Consider the following 22,139-nt stretch of genomic DNA (forward strand, 5'->3'; position numbering starts at 1 on the left):
TAATGTAAGCTTTCTGCCCATATAAGACATGTCTATGTCCTGGAAAGTTTGCTGTTACGGTCATGCTAATCACATTAGCGCACGTTAGCTCAACCATCCCGTATACGGGACACCGATCCCATAGAGGTGAAAGGGTATCTATACCCAAAAATGTAAATGTCTTCAATTTTTCCAAGACCTTAAAAGTATTTTACTGATGTGGTTTAGGCATTGTTTTGGACTTAACATTCCATTTTGTAGTTTTCTATAAAAGTTTTGAGAGCGAAAACCTGAAAAAACTTGGAAATCATAAACCTGAAAAAACAATACAGAGAAAACAGAATTTGGAAAAAAGTAAACGGAATTAGGCAAAAAATGTAACTGATTTTATAGGGCCCTATACAATATAACTTCTCTGGGGTAAGTGGTGAAGAGGGACCACAACATGTGGCTACCCATTAAACCAGGAAGTTGCAATTGTGTAATGAGCATTTGTGGTTGTCAGTGCTCTTTTGTTCCCCTCTGCCTGTGTTTTCATAACACCAACCTCCATTGAATAGGATCAAATGTCCCGTAGGTGGCAATGTGATCCATTTCGATTTGTATATCCAACAGGGTTTTGATTAGTCAGGTGCCAGGTTAACTGCAGCCATGAATAACGTTTGATCCGGGAAAGGGAACATTGAGACACCGATTGCATCTTTCCAGACATTCTGACAGTTGACCGCTCCTCTCTGGAATATGTTAGAATATAACTTTATGGACAATTTGCATATGGTTTCACACAGTGACATTGAGAAACGTTCAAAACACTGACCGCATTACAACATTAGGAGCACAGGACAACTTTCCCCCTTGCAGATCAATAAAGTACTTTCTTATCTTATTCGTATCTTAATCATTTGACTTGAATTGACTATGCTGCTGACTATATCCGTAATAATGCATTAATGTATTCCCATAGACCTGGTGGAAGCCAAACTAGTGGGCATCCTGGACATTCTGGATGAAGAGAACCGTCTACCACAGCCCAGCGACCATCACTTTGCCAACACCATCCACAGCCAGCACAAAGACCACTTTAGACTGACGGTGAGAGCTTTGGGTGGAAGTTGCCTGCAGGCACATATCTGGGATCAGCTTACCCACCCTGGATCCTAACCTGAACCATCTATGTTGAAAAATGCTAAACTGACCTTAGATCAACATTTAGTGAACTGATACTCTTAAACTGTTACTGCCCTCTCACCACACTTAAATGCCAAGGGGTCACAATGGGATTGTAATGGACATTCTGGTACTTTGTCTATGTGAAAAGCCCCAGTCCCTTTCTTAGGGAACTTTTGTCCCGCTTTCTGGAAGCTTGACAGGCGTAAAATCCTGTTTTAAATGCAGCATTGATATAAATTCGGACCAACAGATTAGACTGGGCTCGCTACAGCTGGTTTTTAGGTCATATTAATCATCACTTTCATATGGAAATGAGGAATATTCTCTCAGTTGTGTATGGTCATATAATATGAATCATAATTGCCATATAGTATGATACTACCACAGCTAGGTGAGTATCCTAATAGTGTCCACAGATCGTGCACAATGATGAGGGTGTTATAGAAGACATTCGCCATCACCACTACAGCCCAGTCTATCTTACACAACAGACAGAAAGACACACACACACTTATATCTATCTAATATGTTGCTGCCGTCTCTCAGGTCCCTAGGAAGTCGAAGCTGGCTGTCCATAGGAACGTCAGAGATGATGAAGGCTTCATCGTCAGACACTTTGCCGGAGCTGTGTGCTACGAGACGGTAACACTCACGCACATCGATTATATTTTGATTTGCTCTTGTGATTGCTTGTTGTTTAACCTTGTATGATTGTGTGATGTAACCATGTCATACTATACGCAGTTATATCTCAGACGTGGTGTAACTATGTAGCAATTTTAAATACTGCTGCTGGTAATAGTCTTCTCAGCTTGTTAGTAGGGCTGGAAATTGCTAGGGACCTCAGGATACAATATTATCACGATACTTAGGTGCCGATATAATTTGATTGGTCTACCTTTTTAAACATGCATTTTTCCATTTATAGACACTAGGGTTGTCCCCGAATAATACATTAATTAATAGTGGTCGACCGAGAGTCGTCTGTTCTTTCGGCTAATCGATTGGTCGAAATTTTGAAACGTGTATTTTTCTATACAGTGCCTTCAGAAAGTATTCACACCCTTTTACTTTTTCCACATTTTGTTGCGTTACAGCCTGAATTTAAAATGGATTAAATTGAGATTTTTGGTCACTGGCCCTACACACAATACCCCATAATGTCAAAGTGGAATTAATTAATAAAAAGCTGAAATGTCTTGAGTCAATAAGTATTCAACCCCTTGGTTATGGCAAGCCTAAATAAGTTCAGGAGTAAAAATGTGCTTAACAAGTCACATAATAAGTTGCATGGACTCTGTGTGCAATAATAGTGTTTAACATGATTTTTGAATGACTACCTCATCTCTGTACCCCACACATGCAATTATCTGTAAGGTCCCTCATTCGAGCAGTGAGTTTCAAATACAGACCACAGACCAAGGACACCTATTGGTAGATGGGTAAAAATAAAACAATTAGACATTGAATATCCCTTAGAGCAGTGGTTCCCAAACTGTCAGGCGATGGTCGTCAGGGGGGACGCGGGGGTCCCCCCAAAAATTTTTTTTAACTCAGTCAGGCGTTAAATTTACTCTTGTTATAGTAGAATGCACAAGGTGCAATTTCTAAATTGGGTAATTCATCATCAGTTCCTCTTGTCATGTTAGTCATTGCATTCCTTAGAGAGCTATTTATAACTTGTCAGAAATGTCCAGATCAACTAGCCCAATTAGATATGAATTAGAAAATTCTTCCCACCAACGAGGGGTGTGAACAGTTTGTGTCATGAACAGTGCTTGTGCCTTTAGACATAGACGTGGCATCCTATTTGCAATAAAGCACTAAAGTAAAACTGCAAAAAATGTGGCTTAAATACAAAGCGTTATGTTCTGGGCAAATCCAACCCGTCACATCACTGAGTACCACTCTTCATATTTTCAAGCATGGTGGTGGCTGCATCATGTTATGGGTGTGCACAACGGCAAGGACTAGGGAGTGTTTTTAAATAAAAAGAAATGGAATAGAGCTAAACACAGGCAAAATCCTAGAGGAAAACCTGGTTCCGTCTGCTTTCCACCAGACACTGGGAGACAAATTCACCTTTCAGCAGGACAATAACCTAAAACACAAAGTCAATTCTACACTGGAGTTGCTTACCAAGACGAATGTTCCTGAGTGGCCTAGTTACAGTTTTGAATTAAATCGGCTTGAAAATCTATGGCAAGACTTAAAATAATAATGTGCAAATATTGTACAATCCAGGTGTGCAAAGCTCAGAGACTTACACAGAAAGACTCACAGCTGTAATCGCTGCCAAAGGTGATTCTAACATGTATTGACTCAGGGGGTTTAATATTTATCTAATCAAGATATATTAGTGTTTTATTTTTCGTATAGTTTTTTTATACAAATGTTAAGAGTATTTTGTCTAGATCGTTGACAAAAAAAGTACAATTAAATCCATTTTAATCCCACTTTATAACACAACAGAATGTGGAAAAGGTGAAGGGGTGTGAATACTTTCTGAAGACACCTTATGTGTTTTAATAAAAACAACTGCACATAAACACAATTTCAAAGATTAACTGAGTTACAGTTCATATAAGGAAATCAGTCAATTGAAATAAGTTCATTAGGGCCTAATTTATGAATTTCACATTTAAATGTTTTACATTTTGGCACAACGCTCTTAACCACTAAGCTACCTGCCGCCCCAAGACTGGGAATACAGGGACTCATGACTGGGAATACAGATATGCATCTGTTGGTCACAGATACCTTTAAAAAAAAAAAAATGGGGTGTGGATCAGAAAGGCAGTCAGTATCTGGTGTGACCGCCATTTGCCTCATGCAGCGCAACAAATCTCAGGCTGTTGATTGCGGCCTGTGGAATGTTGTCCCACTCCTCTTCAATGGCTGTGCAAAGTTGCTGGATATTGGCGGAAACAGGAACACGCTGTGGTACACGTCGATCCAAAGCATCCCAAACATGCTCGATGGGAATGGGTGACAGTTCTGGTGAGTATGCAGGCAATGGAAGAACTGTGACATTTTCAGCTTCCAGGAATTGTGTACAGATCCTTGCGACATGGGGCTGTGCATTGTCATGCTGAAACATGAGGTGATGGCGGCGGATGAATGGCACGACAATGGGCCTCAGGATCTCGTCACAGTATCTCTGTGCATTCAAATTGCCATCGATAAAATGCAACTGTGTTCGTTGTCCGTAGCTTATGCCTGCCCATACCATAACCCCACCACCACCATGGGGCGCTCTGTTCACAAGGTTGACATCACCAAACCGCTTGCCCACACGACCCAATCTGCCCAGTAGAGTTGAAACCAGGATTCATCCGTGAAGAGCACACTTCTCCAGCGTGCCAGTGGCCATCATAGGTGAGCATTTGCCCGCTGAAGTCAGTTACGACGGCGAACTGCAGTCAGGTCAAGACCCTGGTGAAGACGACGAGCACGCAGATGAGCTTTCCTGAGACGGTTTCTGACAGTTTGCGCAGAAATTATTTGGTTGTGCAAACCCACAGTTTCATCAGCTGTCCAGGTGGCTGGTCTCAGAAGAAGGTGAAGAAGCCGGATGTGGAGGTCCTCGGCTGGCGTGGTTACACGTGGTCTGCGGTTGTGACGGCGGTTGGTTGTGGTCAGAAGTTGTGTGATTGTGGTCAGAAGTTGTGTGGTTGCGGGTCAGTAGTTGTTGTCAGAAGGTGAGTGGTCAGAAGTTGTGTGGTTGTGGTCAGAAGTTGTGTGGTTGTGGTCAGAAGTTGTGTGGTTGTGGTCAGTAGTTATGTGGTTGTGGTGACTAGATGTGGTCAGCAGTTGTGTGGTTGTGGTCAGTAGTTGTGTGGTTGTGGTCAGCAGTTGTGTGGTTGTGGTCAGCAGTTGTGTGGTTGTGGTCAGCAGTTGTGTGGTTGTGGTCAGTAGTTGTGTGGTTGTGGTCAGTAGTTATGTGGTTGTGGTGACTAGATGTGGTCAGCAGTTGTGTGGTTGTGGTCAGTTGTTGTGGTCAGTAGATGAGTGGTCAGAAGTTGTGTGGTTGTGGTCAGAAGTTGTGCGGTTGTGGTCGGAAGTTGTGCGGTTGTGGTCGGAAGTTGTGCAGTTGTGGTTGGTAGTTGTGTGGTTGTGGTCAGTAGTTGTGTGGTTGTGGTCAGCAGTTGTGGTCAGTAGTTGTGTGGTCAGAAGTTGTGTGGTTGTGGTCAGTAGTTGAGTGGTCAGTAGTTGTGTGGTCAGAAGTTGTGTGGTTGTGGTCAGTAGTTGTGTGGTTGTGGTCAGAAGTTGTGTGATTGTGGTCAGTAGTTGTGTGGTTATGGTCAGTAGTTGTGTGGTTGTGGTCAGTAGTTGTGGTCAGTAGTTGTGTGGTCAGTTGTTGTGTGGTTGTGGTCAGTAGATGAGTGGTCAGTAGTTGTGTGGTCAGAAGTTGTTTGGTTGTGGTCAGAAGATGAGTGGTTGGTAGTTGTGTGGTTGTGGTTAGAAGTTGTGTGGTTGAGGTCACTAGATGTGGTAAGCAGTTTTGTGGTTGTGGACAGTAGTTGTGTGGTCAGTAGATGAGTGGTCAGTAGTTGTGTGGTTGTGGTCAGTAGTTGTGTGTTTGAGGTCACTAGATGTGGTAAGCAGTTTTGTGGTTGTGGTCAGTAGTTGTGTGGTCAGAAGTTGTTTGGTTGTGGTCAGTTAAAATTAAAGTGGAAAACCACACTACAGGCTGATCCAACTTTGATGTAATGTCCTTAAAACAAGTCAAAATGAGGCTCAGTAGTGTGTGTGGCCTCCACGTGCCTGTATGACCTCCCTACAACGCCTGGGCATGCTCCTGATGAGGTGGCGGATGGTCTCCTGAGGGATCTCCTCCCAGACCTGGACTAAAGCATCCGCCAACTCCTGGACAGTCTGTGGTGCAACGTGGCGTTGGTGGATGGAGCGAGACATGATGTCCCAGATGTGCTCAATTGGATTCAGGTCTGGGGAACGGGCGGGCCAGTCCATAGCATCAATGCCTTCCTCTTGCAGGAACTGCTGACACACTCCAGCCACATGAGGTCTAGCATTGTCTTGCATTAGGAGGAACCCAGGGCCAACCGCACCAGCATATGGTCTCACAAGGGGTCTGAGGATCTCATCTCTGTACCTAATGGCAGTCAGGCTACCTCTGGCGAGCACATGGAGGGCTGTGCGGCCCCCCAAAGAAATGCCACCCCACACCATGACTGACCCACCGCCAAACCGGTCATGCTGGAGGATGTTGTATGCAGCAGAATGTTCTCCACGGCGTCTCCAGACTCTGTCACGTCTGTCACGTGCTCAGTGTGAACCTGCTTTCATCTGTGAAGAGCACAGGGCGCCAGTGGCGAATTTGCCAATCTTGGTGTTCTCTGGCAAATGCCAAACGTCCTGCACGGTGTTGGGCTGTAAGCACAACCCCCACCTGTGGACGTTGGGCCCTCATACCACCCTCATGGAGTCTGTTTCTGACCGTTTGAGCAGACACATGCACATTGTGGCCTGCTGGAGGTCATTTTGCAGGGCTCTGGCAGTGCTCCTCCTGCTCCTCCTTGCACAAAGGCGGAGGTAGCAGTCCTGCTGCTGGGTTGTTGCCCTCCTACGGCCTCCTCCACGTCTCCTGATGTACTGGCCTGTCTCCTGGTAGCGCCTCCATGCTCTGGACACTACGCTGACAGACACAGCAAACCTTCTTGCCACAGCTCGCATTGATGTGCCATCCTGGATGAGCTGCACTATCTGAGCCACTTGTGTGGGTTGTAGACTCCGTCTCATGCTACCACTAGAGTGAAAGCACCGCCAGCATTCAAAAGTGACCAAAACATCAGCCAGGAAGCATAGGAACTGAGAAGTGGTCTGTGGTCACCAACTGCAAAACCAGTCCTTTATTGGGGGTGTCTTGCTAATTGCCTATAATTTCCACCTGTTGTCTATTCCATTTGCACAACAGCATGTGAAATGTATTGTCAATCAGTGTTGCTTCCTAAGTGGACAGTTTGATTTCACAGAAGTGTGATTGACTTGGAGTTACATTGTGTTGTTTAAGTGTTCCCTTAATTTTTTTGAGCAGTGTATATCAGTCGAATTATGTGCACATTTCATTCTATTAATTTTAGGCTATTTAAATCAAATATCAGCTACAATTTCGTTATCAAGATGTTGGTCCTAGATTAATAAATGGTATATAAATGGAATGATATGCCCATTGAATTCCATTGCATTTCACGTTGGGGGACCAAACAACAAATGGTCTAAAGAGTTTTGGAGCAGGTCCCGGCCATACGACGGGTATTGGTTGACGATCGAGACCAAAAGCATTTAGATCCGTCATGGCAGGTCATCAATGTTCTGCAATCGGTCAATGCCGCACTGAAGCCTGTGGCCGACTTCACTGATATCTTATCTGGGGAGAACTATGTGACGGCGTTGTCAGTCGAGCCTGTTTTACGACTTTTAACGGGACAGATTCTCTCTCCCAAACCCAACGACTCAGAGCTAACGAAAAAAATATAAAAGATGTGCAGGATATTGCACGACAAGTACAAATCCCCAGCACTTCAGGGGCTTTTGTCAAAGGCCTGCCTACTTGACCCCCGGTACAAAGGCCGTGTGGGAGATGGCTTGGATGGCACGAAAGATGCCCTCCTTCAGGAGATGTTGGCACTCGGGGAAGTAGACGGAGGCGGCACCAGCTGTACAGCTGGAGATGGGGATAACTGTGCACAGCTCCCGGCTAAAAATATTAATCTTGGTGATCTTCTTAGAGAAGAAACTGGCCCAGAATGCTCCCCTCCCGGTACCCTTGAGAGTGCGTGCCGACACCGAGATGACCCGCTATATGGAAGAGAAGGAACCGGACACATCTGCTGACCCATTGTCATGGTGGCGGGATAACCTTTTGGCTCTGCTTGCTAAAAAGTATATGTGCATTTGCGCTACCAGCACTGCGTCATAGAGGGTGTTCAGCACAGCAGGGAACATAGTTACCTCTCTCCGGTCTTCACTGAAGCCGACAAAGTAAACATGCTGGTGTTTTTTAATCGGAACCTTATAGCCTAACGTTGGCTAGTGCTATAGCCTATGATAGTGGACTGAAACAATAGCCTTTATAGGCAACAGGCAGCTTCAACTTTGAGCGCAATAGTTGTATTATAATTAGAAGTGTCTTATTTATTTGTGTGCTAGTATTACTATTTCAGTGTTTTTATTCATATTGTTTTACATGAATCCCCTTTTAAACTAAAAAAAAAAAAAATATGAAAATTCCTATATGAAAGGCTAAGTAGCTTACAGACGCTATTTGTCACAATGCTGATGTCACCATGCAGCTTTTTGTTGTCTTCAGTAAAAAAGAAAGACCACAAATTGTGTGTATGCTAAATCATAACAGCTTAATCATTATAAAATGGTGATGGTGGTGTTTAGCCTGCCCAGCTGGAAATTGCCCATTTTAAAATCGAAACTAATTTCACACATGTAGGCATTACACTGCGACAAGAAATTGTGTATGCCTTTTTTCAGATGTTTTTTTTTTTACATCATCAATATAGTGGAATCATGCAGCCCATATATGTTTTGATTTCATAAGCCATTCTAAGGTTTGTATCATTCACAACTAAAGTTGACAAATAACTCAAAATTAAGCATATAACCTGTTTCAAATGATCACTTTTTAAGCTGAACACAGAATAACCGCTCCATGTGTGCACTAGCTCGGAAAAATATCCTTTCAATTTTATTCAGCGAAGTTCAATTATATTCTTACTATAAAATCATATAATATAAAATAATGGCACTTCATATTATACATTTCATAAAGACCAGCCTAAAATAAATAATAGATTTATTCTGATGGTGTACAGGCAATTACATGGATTTATTACACTTTAGACTTTTAAAATGTTGATGTTTCAAAGGCACGCATCAGCAGCTTGCATGTGTGGAACCCCTTTATGTTCATTAACGGTCAATTACCGTGAGACCGACCGTTATTTGCTTGACAATCAGCGGCTGACCGCTACAGCCCTAGTTGCGGTCAGTTGTTGTGTGGTCAGTAGATGTGCGGTTGTGGTCTGTAGTTGTGTGGTTCAGTTGTTGTTGTGTGGTCAATATTTGTGTGGTTGGAAAAAGTTTGGGGGAAATGTTGTAATGCAGTTACTAAAACAGCTGTACCGTAAGATGCGTAGTGAATATTTTGGTTTCGCGAACAGATATGAATAGCAGAGAAGTAGAGGAAGATTTCATACCCTCTAACTTTTTGTCTAAATTGTTGTGGTAGTGGTCAAAACGGCAGTTGTTTGCAAAAAAGTTACAGAAAACAGCTGTAACTTCTTATCCGAATATAATTTTTGGTTCAAACACCAGATTTGTGTAGCATGGAAGTAGAAGAAGATGTAAACGCTCTAACTTTTTGTCTAAGTAGTTGCAAAGTGGTTAAAGTAGCTGATTTGTGTCAAAAGTTGCATTATTGCATTTACAGTGAATTGCAGTTGGAGGTGATGATGTCATAATGGGGAGCTTTAGAATGTTGAGAAAAATGCCATGAAAGTAAATGAAACTAAAAAATGTATAACGTAAAAAGTATAAAAGATATCAAAAGGTTGTATACAAGCAAATCGAGTGAGACCAATCAGCACGTTTTAAAGTTCGAACAGCGTTTGTATCTTAAACGGTGTAGAAGGAGTAGCATGCTAAAGAAGAAGGAGAAGTATGTCAAAGATTGAAGCTGGGGCTTTTGCTGCGTAAGCACCACAATTAGTTTCGATCAGTCGTGGAAATAAAAGTGCAGAAAAGTTTTTTTGGCTCACTATTTTAAAAGAAGATTGAGAACAAGCTATAGGATGAAAAATACCAGAGTTTTGGCTCAGGTACAGCAGACTAGCACTAAGTAACACTACCAAAAAATAAGTACTGTATCTTTTATAATATCATCCAAAATAATATGTAACTGTATTGATTTTTTCCCCTATCACTACTTGTTAGCACACACGACAAAGTCTGTTTATGTATTTGTCATGTTTTTTCTGTGCACATGTGTGCGTTTGCAGACCCAGTTTGTAGAGAAGAATAATGATGCCCTCCACATGTCTTTGGAGAGCCTGGTGTGTGAGTCCAAGGACAAGTTTGTGCGAGAGCTTTTTGAGAACTCCAACAACAGCAAGGACTCCAAGCAGAAGGCTGGCAAACTCAGCTTCATCAGTGTGGGCAACAAATTCAAGGTGAGGAAGGAGACTGTAGCAGCACCTGACTCTGAGATGACACTTTGAAAGAAAAACACACCGCAAGTTCTTATTAGTTTGTGTGAACCTACAATTCTTAGTGTTTGATATTGTTTCACATTCTACTTTCGCTGTTGAAGTGAATAGTGTGTTTAGTTTGTAGTCTAATGCTTTTCTTATTGCTTATTTCAGATTGTTGTTTCAGATGCTATGACACAATGTTAGAGAAATCGCTGTGCACTGTTTTCCAACTTTGAATTTCTAACGCCTCTCCCCTCCCACCCACGTTTCTTCCATCCCTCCTTTCCTCTGTAGACCTCCTCCAGTCTCCTACCTCTTTTCCCAAGAAATCCTTCCTTTGTGGATGAAGTCAGCTAGAGAGTGTGGGAAAAGTCAGAGATAGAAAGTAGCAGCCAGGCTAAAGTCTGTCACAAGGAAGCATAGAGTCAGCCAGGGACAGAAGGTAACTCTCACTGTAGATTGTTTCAACAACACCGTGCTGTACCAGCAGATGCACACAGAGCACCCATCACTTTTTTCCTGTCATATTCCCTCTCCACCTGTCTTTGTCTATGGTCTTTGTGTGCCGTGATGCTTGAGTTGATGCTTTTATCACTAATTCATAAGATAAGGTGGACACAATGACCTGAGTGTAGCGTTGCAGAGAAAAGAGCAAGATCTTTTCATCTTAATGACACAAATGTGCTTTAATAAAACATAAAATAATGAGAAAGGTTAGGCATTATGAGCCAATATATTACAATGCTGTGAGGAAGGGAACGTAGTCAAGTTTTCCTTTTTATTCGAATGTCTTTAACAGATTCATCCCTACTATGAGCAGTGAAAGATGCGTGTATTCAGGACACTCATTCATTCATCAGTTATCGTTTTCTGGAATACATCCCTTTATCTCGTGTTTCCAAAAAGTATTTGCTTGGCACAGTTTCAGTCAATTTTTTATATATCTTGAGAAATCATCCAAATTCATTTAGGACTGTTGAAAGCAAATCGTATTGAGAACAGTGCAAGTGGCATTTGCAGAATCGTCATGAGTCATGCATGGTTTTCTTTGTCTTTCCATGTGCTGTTATCCCTCACCTGTTCACATGGAAGCATGTTTGACTTTCTTTTGGATATGTCAACATTATAATGATTGCTTTTCTTCAGTTGTAAATGTGCAATGTCAAATATAATCCCAATTTGTTTGGAAGCGCTCCTTAACCCCTTTTTGTGCATTGCGGTGGGACTCAGACTAAGTATTAAGGAAGCGTTTTCTCTGCCTGCCTTCACAGACCCAGCTGAACCTACTGCTGGAGAAGCTTCACAGCACTGTGAGTATCTGTCCCATACCTGTTGTCCTCTCTCACACACTGGTAGTCAGGAACTGGCCTCAGATTGGATGTGATCGATGGATATGTAATGGATATGATTTACCTGTCTTTCAAAGGGCTCCAGCTTCATTCGCTGTGTAAAACCCAACTTAAAGATGGTGAGCCACCATTTTGAAGGAGCCCAGATTCTGTCTCAGCTGCAGTGTTCAGGTATGGGCTAGGAGAGTAAGAACATACTCTCAAAACAATCATTAACACAATCACATTGTAAAAAAAAAAGTAAACATTAGTTCATTATCAGTTATAAAGATTAGAACAGACACACACACCTCTTTTGGTTTTGGTTCCTTTTCAATACATTTCTCTCCCCTTTCCTCACCAGGCATGGTGTCAGTGCTGGACCTAATGCAGGGCGGCTTCCCCTCCCGAGCCCCCTTCCATGAGCTCTACAACATGTACAAACAATACATGCCTGACAAGCTCACACGACTGGACCCCAGGCTCTTCTGCAAGGTGGGGTGGCTCCCCCAAACACAGCATTACATTTCATATGTAACCTTGCATTACTCAGATGTTTATACATTTACGAGACGTCGACTGATGGTTTAGGTTCTTGCTCCTCTGCAGGCTTTGTTCAAAGCACTGGGGCTGAATGAGAATGACTACAAGTTTGGGTTGACCAGAGTATTCTTCCGTCCTGGGAAGGTAAGCACTGCTTTCTGCTGTCTTTTTAATACTCTGCAGCAGTGTTTGCTAAACTCTGTCCTGGGGACCCTAATAGGTGCACGTTTTTGGTTTCGCCCCAGCACTACACAGTTGATTCAAACAATCAACTCGTCAAGCTTTGATTTTTCAAATCAGCTGTGTAGTGCTGGGGCAAAAACCAAAACGTACACCCATTAGGGTCCCCAGGACCGAGCTTGGGAAAAGCTGCTCTACACTCTATACATGATTCACATAGGCCCAAATGACCTTGAGTGATTCTGTTGATGTCCTGTTTCTGGGTCAGTTTGCAGAGTTTGACCAAATCATGAAGTCAGACCCAGACCACCTGGCAGAGCTGGTGAAGAAGGTCAACCAGTGGCTGGTGGTCAGCCGCTGGAAGAAGGTCCAGTGGTGTGCCCTTTCTGTCATCAAACGTACGTCAACCCCCCTGACTCATACTCATACTGAGCTGGAGGACACACTGTGGAACCTCCTAGTTAACAATAATAAAGGATTTAGTTGATAGGGACAGATACAATTAAGAATCTGTTGCATTGCACCATCATGCTTGAGCTGATTTGCAGCATTAGTCACTAGACAGGCTTTAAAATGGTGAATAAGAAAATAAAGGAATATAACTTTGAAAAGAGCCAACGTAACAAAAAAAAGTTTAAACGATTTCTGCTGAGTCAGGAGTTGCTAAACTTCCCCTTCATGATATGTCATATTTGAGGCTATATGCACTGCTACGGCTGGCTGCACTTCCATTTATTTTCCTTCAAAAAACTCCAACTTAATATCCCTACAAGTTCAGTCAACAGATCATAGGAAGTGTAGCTTTAGCTCTGTTTGTGTGAATAGGCCCAATACTATGCTGATGATTGGATTTGAGGATGTATTTGTCTCTTCTCTCTCTCCCTCTTACTCACTTTCTCTTCTCTCACTTTCACTCACTTTCTCTCGCTCTCTCTCGCTTTCTGTCTTACTCACTGACTTTCTCTCTCTTGCTCTCGCTCCATCTCTACCCCCCCAGTGAAGGAGAAGATGAAGTATCGTGCTACTGCCCTTATTAAGATTCAGAAGACCGTCCGCATGTGGCTCTGTAAGAGGAAACATAAGCCACGGTGGGTATACACACAAACACACATTCTCTTTCTTTGAAAGTCCTTCACACTCTGTGCCTTTTGATAGCTTCTCCACATTGTGCAGTTAGAAGTTCAAATCAATCTGGAGAGCTCAGCCGTGAGTCCTGGCACGCTCTGTCACCATATTGCATTAAGAAATGTTAGTCTTACTGTATTACTTTTGAAAATACAGTATGTAGTTGTCATATTGCTTTTGGAAAATACAGTGGGGAAAAAAAGTATTTAGTCAGCCACCAATTGTGCAAGTTCTCCCACTTAAAAAGATGAGAGAGGCCTGTACTTTTCATCATAGGTACACGTCAACTAACAGACAAAATGAGAAATTTCCAGAAAATCACATTGTAGGATTTTTAATGAATTTATTTGAAAATTATGGTGGAAAATAAGTATTTGGTCAATAACAAAAGTTTCTCAATACTTTGTTATATACCCTTTGTTGGCAATGACACAGGTCAAACGTTTTCTGTAAGTCTTCACAAGGTTTTCACACACTGTTGCTGGTATTTTGGCCCATTCCTCCATGCAGATCTCCTCTAGAGCAGTGATGTTTTGGGGCTGTCGCTGGGCAACACGGACTTTCAACTCCCTCCAAAGATTTTCTATGGGGTTGAGATCTGGAGACTGGCTAGGCCACTCCAGGACCTTGAAATGCTTCTTACGAAGCCACTCCTTCGTTGCCCGGGCGGTGTGTTTGGGATCATTGTCATGCTGAAAGACCCAGCCACGTTTCATCTTCAATGCCCTTGCTGATGGAAGGAGGCCCCATTCATTCTTTCCTTTACACGGATCAGTCGTCCTGGTCCCTTTGCAGAAAAACAGCCCCAAAGCATGATGTTTCCACCCCCATGCTTCACAGTAGGTGTGGCCGCAACTCGGCATTCTTTGTCCTCCAAACACGACGAGTTGAGTTTTTACCAAAAAGTTCTATTTTGGTTTCATCTGACCATATGACATTCTCCCAATCCTCTTCTGGATCATCCAAATGCACTCTAGCAAACTTCAGACGGGCCTGGACATGTACTGGCTTAAGCAGGGGGACACGTCTGGCACTGCAGGATTTGAGTCCCTGGCGGCGTAGTGTGTTACTGATGGTAGGCTTTGTTACTTTGGTCCCAGCTCTCTGCAGGTCATTCACTAGGTCCCCCCGTGTGGTTCTGGGATTTTTGCTCACCGTTCTTGTGATCATTTTGACCCCACGGGGTGAGATCTTGCGTGGAGCCCCAGATCGAGGGAGATTATCAGTGGTCTTGTATGTCTTCCATTTCCTAATAATTGCTCCCACAGTTGATTTATTCAAACCAAGCTGCTTACCTATTGCAGATTCAGTCTTCCCAGCCTGGTGCAGGTCTACAATTTTGTTTCTGGTGTCCTTTGACAGCTCTTTGGTCTTGGCCATAGTGGAGTTTGGAGTGTGACTGTTTGAGGTTGTGGACAGGTGTCTTTTATACTGATAACAAGTTCAAACAGGTGCCATTAATACAGGTAACGAGTGGAGGACAGAGGAGCCTCTTAAAGAAGAAGTTACAGGTCTGTGAGAGCTTGAACACAGTTAGCTGTGAGAATCTTGCTTGTTTGTAGGTGACCAAATACTTATTTGCAAATAAATTCATAAAAAATCCTACAATGTGATTTTCTGGATTTTCTTTTCTCAATTTGTCTGTCATAGTTGTTGTGTACCTATGATGAAAATTACAGGCCTCTCTCATCTTTTTAAGTGGGAGAACTTGCACAATTGGTGGCTGACTAAATACTTTTTTTCCCCACTGTATATATTGCTTTTGTGAATGGGTCCATCCGGTTGATGAGTTTTTGAATTGACTTGTTATCATGGACTGCTCAGGACCCTAGAAAATGTGTGATAGGTCGTTTCACAGATAAAGCCAAAGGCAGCTGAGAGTTCTGTTTTTCATTTGAAATACATTTGCAAAAAAATGTAAAAGCATGTTTTCACTTTGTCATTATCTGGTATTGTGTGTAGATTGGTGAGAAAAAAATTCTGATTAATACATTTTGAATTCAGGCTGTAACACAACAAAATGTGGAATAAATCAAGGGGTATGAATTCTTTCTGAAGGCACAGTATATGTTCTGTGAATAGGTTATTATGTAGCTAGCACAAAACGACCTAATAGAGTTGAAATGTGAGTTCACACAAGAAACCATTTTCAAGCACAAAAACTAATATAGACTTTTATTAATCTCAACCAAAACGATGTGTGTGTTTTGGCACGTGCGCGCTTTAGTGCTCACACTTATATGTGGTTGCACGTATACTTTAATGTGCTCCTACGTGTGTGTGTTCATATGTATGTGTGTGTTGCGGCCACAGCATCGATGGCATGGTGAAGGTGCGTAACCTGAAGACGCGGATGGAGCGATTCAACGAGGTAGTGGGTGCACTGAAGGAGGGCAAGCAGGAGATGGCCAAGCAGATCCAGGAGCTGGGGGCCTCCATCGACACCCTCATGGCCAAGATTAAGGTGAGGGCAGCTCTGGGGTGAAGTTGCTCTTAGGCAGAGATCTAGGTTCAGCTCCTAATCAGGGAATTGCAAAACTGACCCAAGATCAGCGTCTAGGGGCAACTTCACCCTAAACCGAGAAGGCCAGGGTGACTCACCTCTCTTACTTTTCTAATCTCACAGATCTCATCTCTCTGTCATCTCAGCAGGAAGCCATTTCCTGGGTGTAATGATGTCATGTCGTAGCATTGTGAGGACAGAGGTAGAGTTACGAGATAAGTGGTTTGGGGTCATAAAGTCTACATTCCTTATGTCAAGGTAGATTAGTGATGTTTAGGATAGCATGAGTGATGGGCAGGATAGTGACTTGGGGGTAAGGGTGATGAACATCAAAGACAGGGAGTGCCCATGGAGACTTACCAGATGTATGCCAGGAAGAGGGTAATAGAAGGAATATGAGGTAGAGTGTTTCCTTTGTTCAAGTTAGTTCGTAACACCAAGGGCAAAGCTCTGGTCATTGTTGTAACGAACCCGGTACCGATCATTAAATATTTGCATTAACTTTCTACAAAGTGTCTAACTAAATTCTTGCATCCTTGATTACTTGAACACCCGAGAAACTCATCATAACACTGGGGTTGTTTTTGATTTTCCCTCAAAACAATTTCTGCACTGAGCAAATGTAATGTCTGCTGAGCGCTATGTTGTGAAAATTCTGGCGTGCGTTTTCTGTGAACACTGAGGCTGTACCCACTTTAAATTATAGTTTTAACAGTGGCTAAGTAGGCTACTGTGGCTATTTGATCATAATGTATGCCTACCAGAGTGGCCTACCATCAAAACCCATGGAGAAAATGCATCCCATAATATTTTAACATGGAAATAGCTATTGAAATAGCTGTTCTATCATTCAGCCTACAGTATCAGCCAATGTGTGGTGTTCAATGTAGGCCTAGATTCCATGAGACTTTGGAAAAGATGCAGGGCTTGACATTATCCTGTTTAGCCACTCAAACAAGGTGACTGAAAATGTTTTTGTGTTTGATGCAAGAAACCACTTTGCAAAATAACATTCAATATTATTCCCATACCATTATTATTACAGAGAATCAGAGAAAAAAAAAATGCTACCCTCTGCCTATTGGCTTCTTGGCTTATTCAAACCTGTCTCAAAATACAACACTGCCCCTTTAAGACATAAAAAAGCTCTTTACCTGACTCGATTTTCAATGATTTTCAATGATGGCTAGAAGTTTACACGTTGTGTGCTCTTCTAGGAAGCAATCACACCTCGATTGCTCACCAGAAATGAGTTGTAACTGGGTTAGTAACTCACTAACTAGCAAAGAATATGAATAAATGTGCACATGAGGCTACACGCGGTTATGCGCTTTGATCTCAAAACAAGCGCATCTTCTCGCGAGCGCTCGTGCCCGTCAATGCAATAGAATCCTCCGACAATGCGCTCTGTCTAAAACAAAATCACAGACTAAGTCTTACAGAGTTAGCTTTGTTTCGGTATGTTGCATTGAAAGGGGCTAGAACTATGTGGTCCTCTGTAGCTCAGCTGGTAGAGCACGGCGCTTGTAACGCCAAGGTAGTGGGTTCGATCCCCGGGACCACCCATACACAAAAATGTATGCACGCATGACTGTAAGTCGCTTTGGATAAAAGCGTCTGCTAAATGGCATATTATATTATTATTATTATATGTTGATTCGATCACAATTCCCACAGTAGAGGGAAAGGTTGATAGTGTAAACTAACGGGGCCAACTGTAGTGTAGTTCAATCTCGTGCGTCTCTTCACGGGCTGGCATTTCTTCTGCACGGCAGTCTTGGTGGAGCTTCCCGAACGCACAGCTTGGTTGATTCGATGTGTAATCCTCTAATATGGATAAATATGGTTAGGCAATTCCCCTGTCTCCCTCTGCTAGAAACACCAGTGTTTGGGGCCTCTAGATGTATGGCACATCAACCCAACCCACATGCTATCCAAACTCTGAAATTGATTCCCAAATTTGTTTAGTGTTGTCTGTAAACTTTGTCTTTGTAGCCGGATGCGTGTTATTGGCAGAGGTAGCTAGCTAGAGCGCCGGTAGCCATCCCTTAGACTAGATGACTGGAATCCGAACAGTACCTTTTCTGTCTCATTCTCCCTTTCTCTCCTTCCTTACTTCCCTCCCTTACTCCCTAGTTCAGTCACCTCTGTGCGTCTGCCCAACCCTGCGCTCCTCTGTTAGCCCCGTGTAGCTCAGTTGGTAGAGCATGGCGCTTGCAACGCCAGGGTTGTGGGTTCGATTCCCACGGGAGGCCAGTATAAAAAAATAAAAATTATGCACTCAAACTGTAAGTCGCTCTGGATAAGAGCGTCTGCTAAATGACTAAAATGTAAAATGTTCACTAGTGCCTGATGCTGTTCTCAGCCCTATATGAAGCCTGTAGCGTTAGCAACGCTATCTGAATTATACATGTCATAAACAATGGCTGTCATTTAGTCAGCGGCGTCAGACCCCATTCCAGCAGGGAAGACCCTCAAACCCATGGACAGTTTTAAATAAATGTTTCTATGTGCAGAGGAAATTAGGAAAGTTGAATGAGATTCTGGGATATTGGGAATTTAATGTTACTTTTAACGTTTACCCCACAGGCTTTTTATTGTATCTCATTTGTTTAAGTCATCGTGAAAAAAATCTATCCTATGAAACGTATATGATGTATGCATTTATGATAATGACATGACACACTGTATGACAACACAAGTCCAAATAATTCTGATTTTAGCATATACAAAATAGTGTAATAAGCCTATCAAATCAAATCAAATAGTATTTGTCACATGCGTCGAATACAACAGGTGTGAAATGCTTACTTACAAGCCCTTAACCAACAATGCAGTTTTAAGAATACCTACAAAAAAAGTAATTAAAGAGCAGCAGTAAAATAACAATAGCGAGGCTACAGTGGGGGGAAAAAGTATTTAGTCAGCCACCAATTGTGCAAGTTCTCCCACTTAAAAAGATGAGAGAGGCCTGTAATTTTCATCATAGGTACACGTCAACTATGACAGACAAATTGAGATTTTTTTTTCCAGAAAATCACATTGTAGGATTTTTAATGAATTTATTTGCAAATTATGGTGGAAAATAAGTATTTGGTCACCTACAAACAAGCAAGATTTCTGGCTCTCATAGACCTGTAACTTCTTCTTTAAGAGGCTCATCTGTCCTCCACTCGTTACCTGTATTAATGGCACCTGTTTGAACTTGTTATCAGTATAAAAGACACCTGTCCACAACCTCAAACAGTCACACTCCAAACTCCACTATGGCCAAGACCAAAGAGCTGTCAAAGGACACCAGAAACAAAATTGTAGACCTGCACCAGGCTGGGAAGACTGAATCTGCAATAGGTAAGCAGCTTGGTTTGAAGAAATCAACTGTGGGAGCAATTATTAGGAAATGGAAGACATACAAGACCACTGATAATCTCCCTCGATCTGGGGCTCCACGCAAGATCTCACCCCGTGGGGTCAAAATGATCACAAGAACGGTGAGCAAAAATCCCAGAACCACACGGGGGGACCTAGTGAATGACCTGCAGAGAGCTGGGACCAAAGTAACAAAGCCTACCATCAGTAACACACTACGCCGCCAGGGACTCAAATCCTGCAGTGCCAGACGTGTCCCCCTGCTTAAGCCAGTACATGTCCAGGCCCGTCTGAAGTTTGCTAGAGTGCATTTGGATGATCCAGAAGAGGATTGGGAGAATGTCATATGGTCAGATGAAACCAAAATATAACTTTTTGGTAAAAACTCAACTCGTTGTGTTTGGAGGACAAAGAATGCCGAGTTGCATCCAAAGAACACCATACCTACTGTGGAGCATGGGGGTGGAAACATCATGCTTTGGGGCTGTTTTTCTGCAAAGGGACCAGGACGACTGATCCGTGTAAAGGAAAGAATGAATGGGGCCATGTATCGTGAGATTTTGAGTGAAAACCTCCTTCCATCAGCAAGGGCATTGAAGATGAAACGTGGCTGGGTCTTTCAGCATGACAATGATCCCAAACACAACACCCGGGCAACGAAGGAGTGGCTTCGTAAGAAGCATTTCAAGGTCCTGGAGTGGCCTAGCCAGTCTCCAGATCTCAACCCCATAGAAAATCTTTGAAGGGAGTTGAAAGTCCGTGTTGCCCAGCGACAGCCCCAAAACATCACTGCTCTAGAGGAGCTCTGCATGGAGGAATGGGCCAAAATACCAGCAACAGTGTGTGAAATTCCTTGTGAAGACTTACAGAAAACTTTTGACCTGTGTCATTGCCAACAAAGGGTATATAACAAAGTATTGAGAAACTTTTGTTATTGACCAAATACTTATTTTCCACCATAATTTGCAAATAAATTCATAAGGAATCCTACAATGTGATTTTCTGGAGAAAAAAAATCTCATTTTGACTGTCATAGTTGACGTGTACCTATGATGAAAATGACAGGCCTCTCTCATCTTTTTAAGTGGGAGAACTTGCACAATTGGTGGCTGACTAAATACTTTTTTCCCCCACAGGGGGTACCGGTACCGAGTCAATGTGCGGGGGCACCGGTTAGCCTATGTGTTTATGCATAAGACCTTGACCTATGACACCACTCCTTTGACCTATGCCCCCTCCTATAGGCAACAGTAATGACCCGGAAGGAGATTGACCAGGAGTACCAGGGGCTGGTGAAGCGCTCTGAGCAACTGCTCTCCTCCATGCAGAAGAAGAAGCAGGAGGAGGAGGAGATGGAGAGGCTGCGGCGCATCGAGGAGGAGATGGCGGGGGAGAGGAAGAGCAGGGAGGAGGAGGACCAGCGACGCCAGAAGGAGGAGGACGACAGAAGGATGTAAGTGGAGGGGAAGGAAGGGTGAATAATGGTGGTATTGGGGGTACAAAAGAGAACATACATTTTTATTTATTTTTATTTAACCTTTATTTAACCAGGTAAGCCAGTTGAGAACAAGTTCTCATTTACAACTGCGACCTGGCCAATATAAAAACAGCAACACAGAGTTACATATGGGGTAAACAAAACATAAAGTCAAAAATATAACAGAAAATATGGGCCGATAGTACTGGGGATTTAAGTAGTGGAGGGCTTCACTGTGTGCAGGCTTTTGGTTCTAGTGTGTTAGTGCTGGGCTGCAACAAAAGCCTGCACAGTGCACCAACAGCAGCCCTCCAGTATTGGAGTTGTCCACGCTTGCACTGTTTGACATTTACATTTACATTTACATTTTAGTCATTTAGCAGACATGACCTCTCAATTTTAAAGAAACCCCCAACAGGATATGTCGGCAGTTGATGTTCAGAGATTGATCTTATACATGATTCATGGTTTGATCGTGTCATTGAGGACATCTGTGATTTTAAAGTTACATGGCGTTTTGCCATTTAAAGGCATTAACCACCTCTGTCATCCCTGTCCCCTCTCATTAGGAAATCGGAGATGGAGCATAAGAGGAAGCAGGAAGAAGAGGAAAGGAAGAGGAGGGAGGAAGAGGAGAGGATAATGCAGGTTTGTGACCCCACTTAAGTGCGATTGTTGTGGAAAAGGAGAGCTTTGTTACTCACCCTTCCCTTCCCACTAAAGAGACCCTAACACTGGTCCACTTCATCAGACATTGACCTTAATGCCTGATAGTCTCAAATGACTTTCTATGGAGCAGTAATGGATTGATTTCTTACCTGTCGTATTTGTTGTACTGAGACCAGGGTCGTGGCATTGGTCAGATTCCCCAGTGGGCTGTCCCTGTCTTGTGATGGATCACTCCTGCTGAGTTTCTCCTTCCCCTTCCCTTTCCAGAACCACCCTCCCCCTCCCACTGTGCCTGAGTCCTCTGCTTCCCCTGATGATCATGCCCTCAATTACCGTTTGCAGTTACCTCCTTTTCTCCTCTACCGTTTGTTCCCAACCCCCTTCTGTCCTCTTCTGCCCTGTAAAATCATATGCATTTTCCTAATTTTCTCTTCCTCTGCCCTCTCTTTCCACCCTCATCCCCCTTTTCTTCTGTCCTGTATTACCATATGCTGTTCTCTCTTTCTCTCCTCCTCTGCCCTCCATTCCCAGCCTCAGGCCCCCTTTCCCGCTCTCTTTTCTTCTCTATC

General features: G+C 43.0%; 1 protein-coding gene across 4 annotated transcripts in view; it reads left to right on the plus strand.

Annotated features, from left to right (window-relative positions):
- Positions 1-22,139, plus strand: part of LOC121545102 (unconventional myosin-VI) — a 97,661-nt gene that overhangs the window by 63,229 nt on the left and 12,293 nt on the right. For 3 of the 4 annotated variants that reach the window (XM_041855494.2, XM_045217586.1, XM_045217587.1), the window contains exons 16-27: positions 944-1,071; positions 1,696-1,791; positions 10,185-10,355; positions 11,648-11,686; positions 11,803-11,896; positions 12,069-12,199; positions 12,314-12,391; positions 12,696-12,825; positions 13,425-13,515; positions 15,866-16,016; positions 20,669-20,877; positions 21,471-21,549. In XM_041855494.2, the coding sequence (XP_041711428.2) occupies positions 944-1,071; positions 1,696-1,791; positions 10,185-10,355; positions 11,648-11,686; positions 11,803-11,896; positions 12,069-12,199; positions 12,314-12,391; positions 12,696-12,825; positions 13,425-13,515; positions 15,866-16,016; positions 20,669-20,877; positions 21,471-21,549 (1,397 nt within the window). Of the gene's footprint in view, positions 1-943; positions 1,072-1,695; positions 1,792-10,184; positions 10,356-10,670; positions 10,819-11,647; positions 11,687-11,802; positions 11,897-12,068; positions 12,200-12,313; positions 12,392-12,695; positions 12,826-13,424; positions 13,516-15,865; positions 16,017-20,668; positions 20,878-21,470; positions 21,550-22,139 lie in introns of those variants that run through there. The other variant, XR_006659342.1, reaches the window with a different exon arrangement.

The sequence above is a fragment of the Coregonus clupeaformis genome, unplaced genomic scaffold (genome assembly GCF_020615455.1).
Source record: "Coregonus clupeaformis isolate EN_2021a unplaced genomic scaffold, ASM2061545v1 scaf1135, whole genome shotgun sequence".
Lineage (NCBI taxonomy): Eukaryota > Metazoa > Chordata > Actinopteri > Salmoniformes > Salmonidae > Coregonus > Coregonus clupeaformis.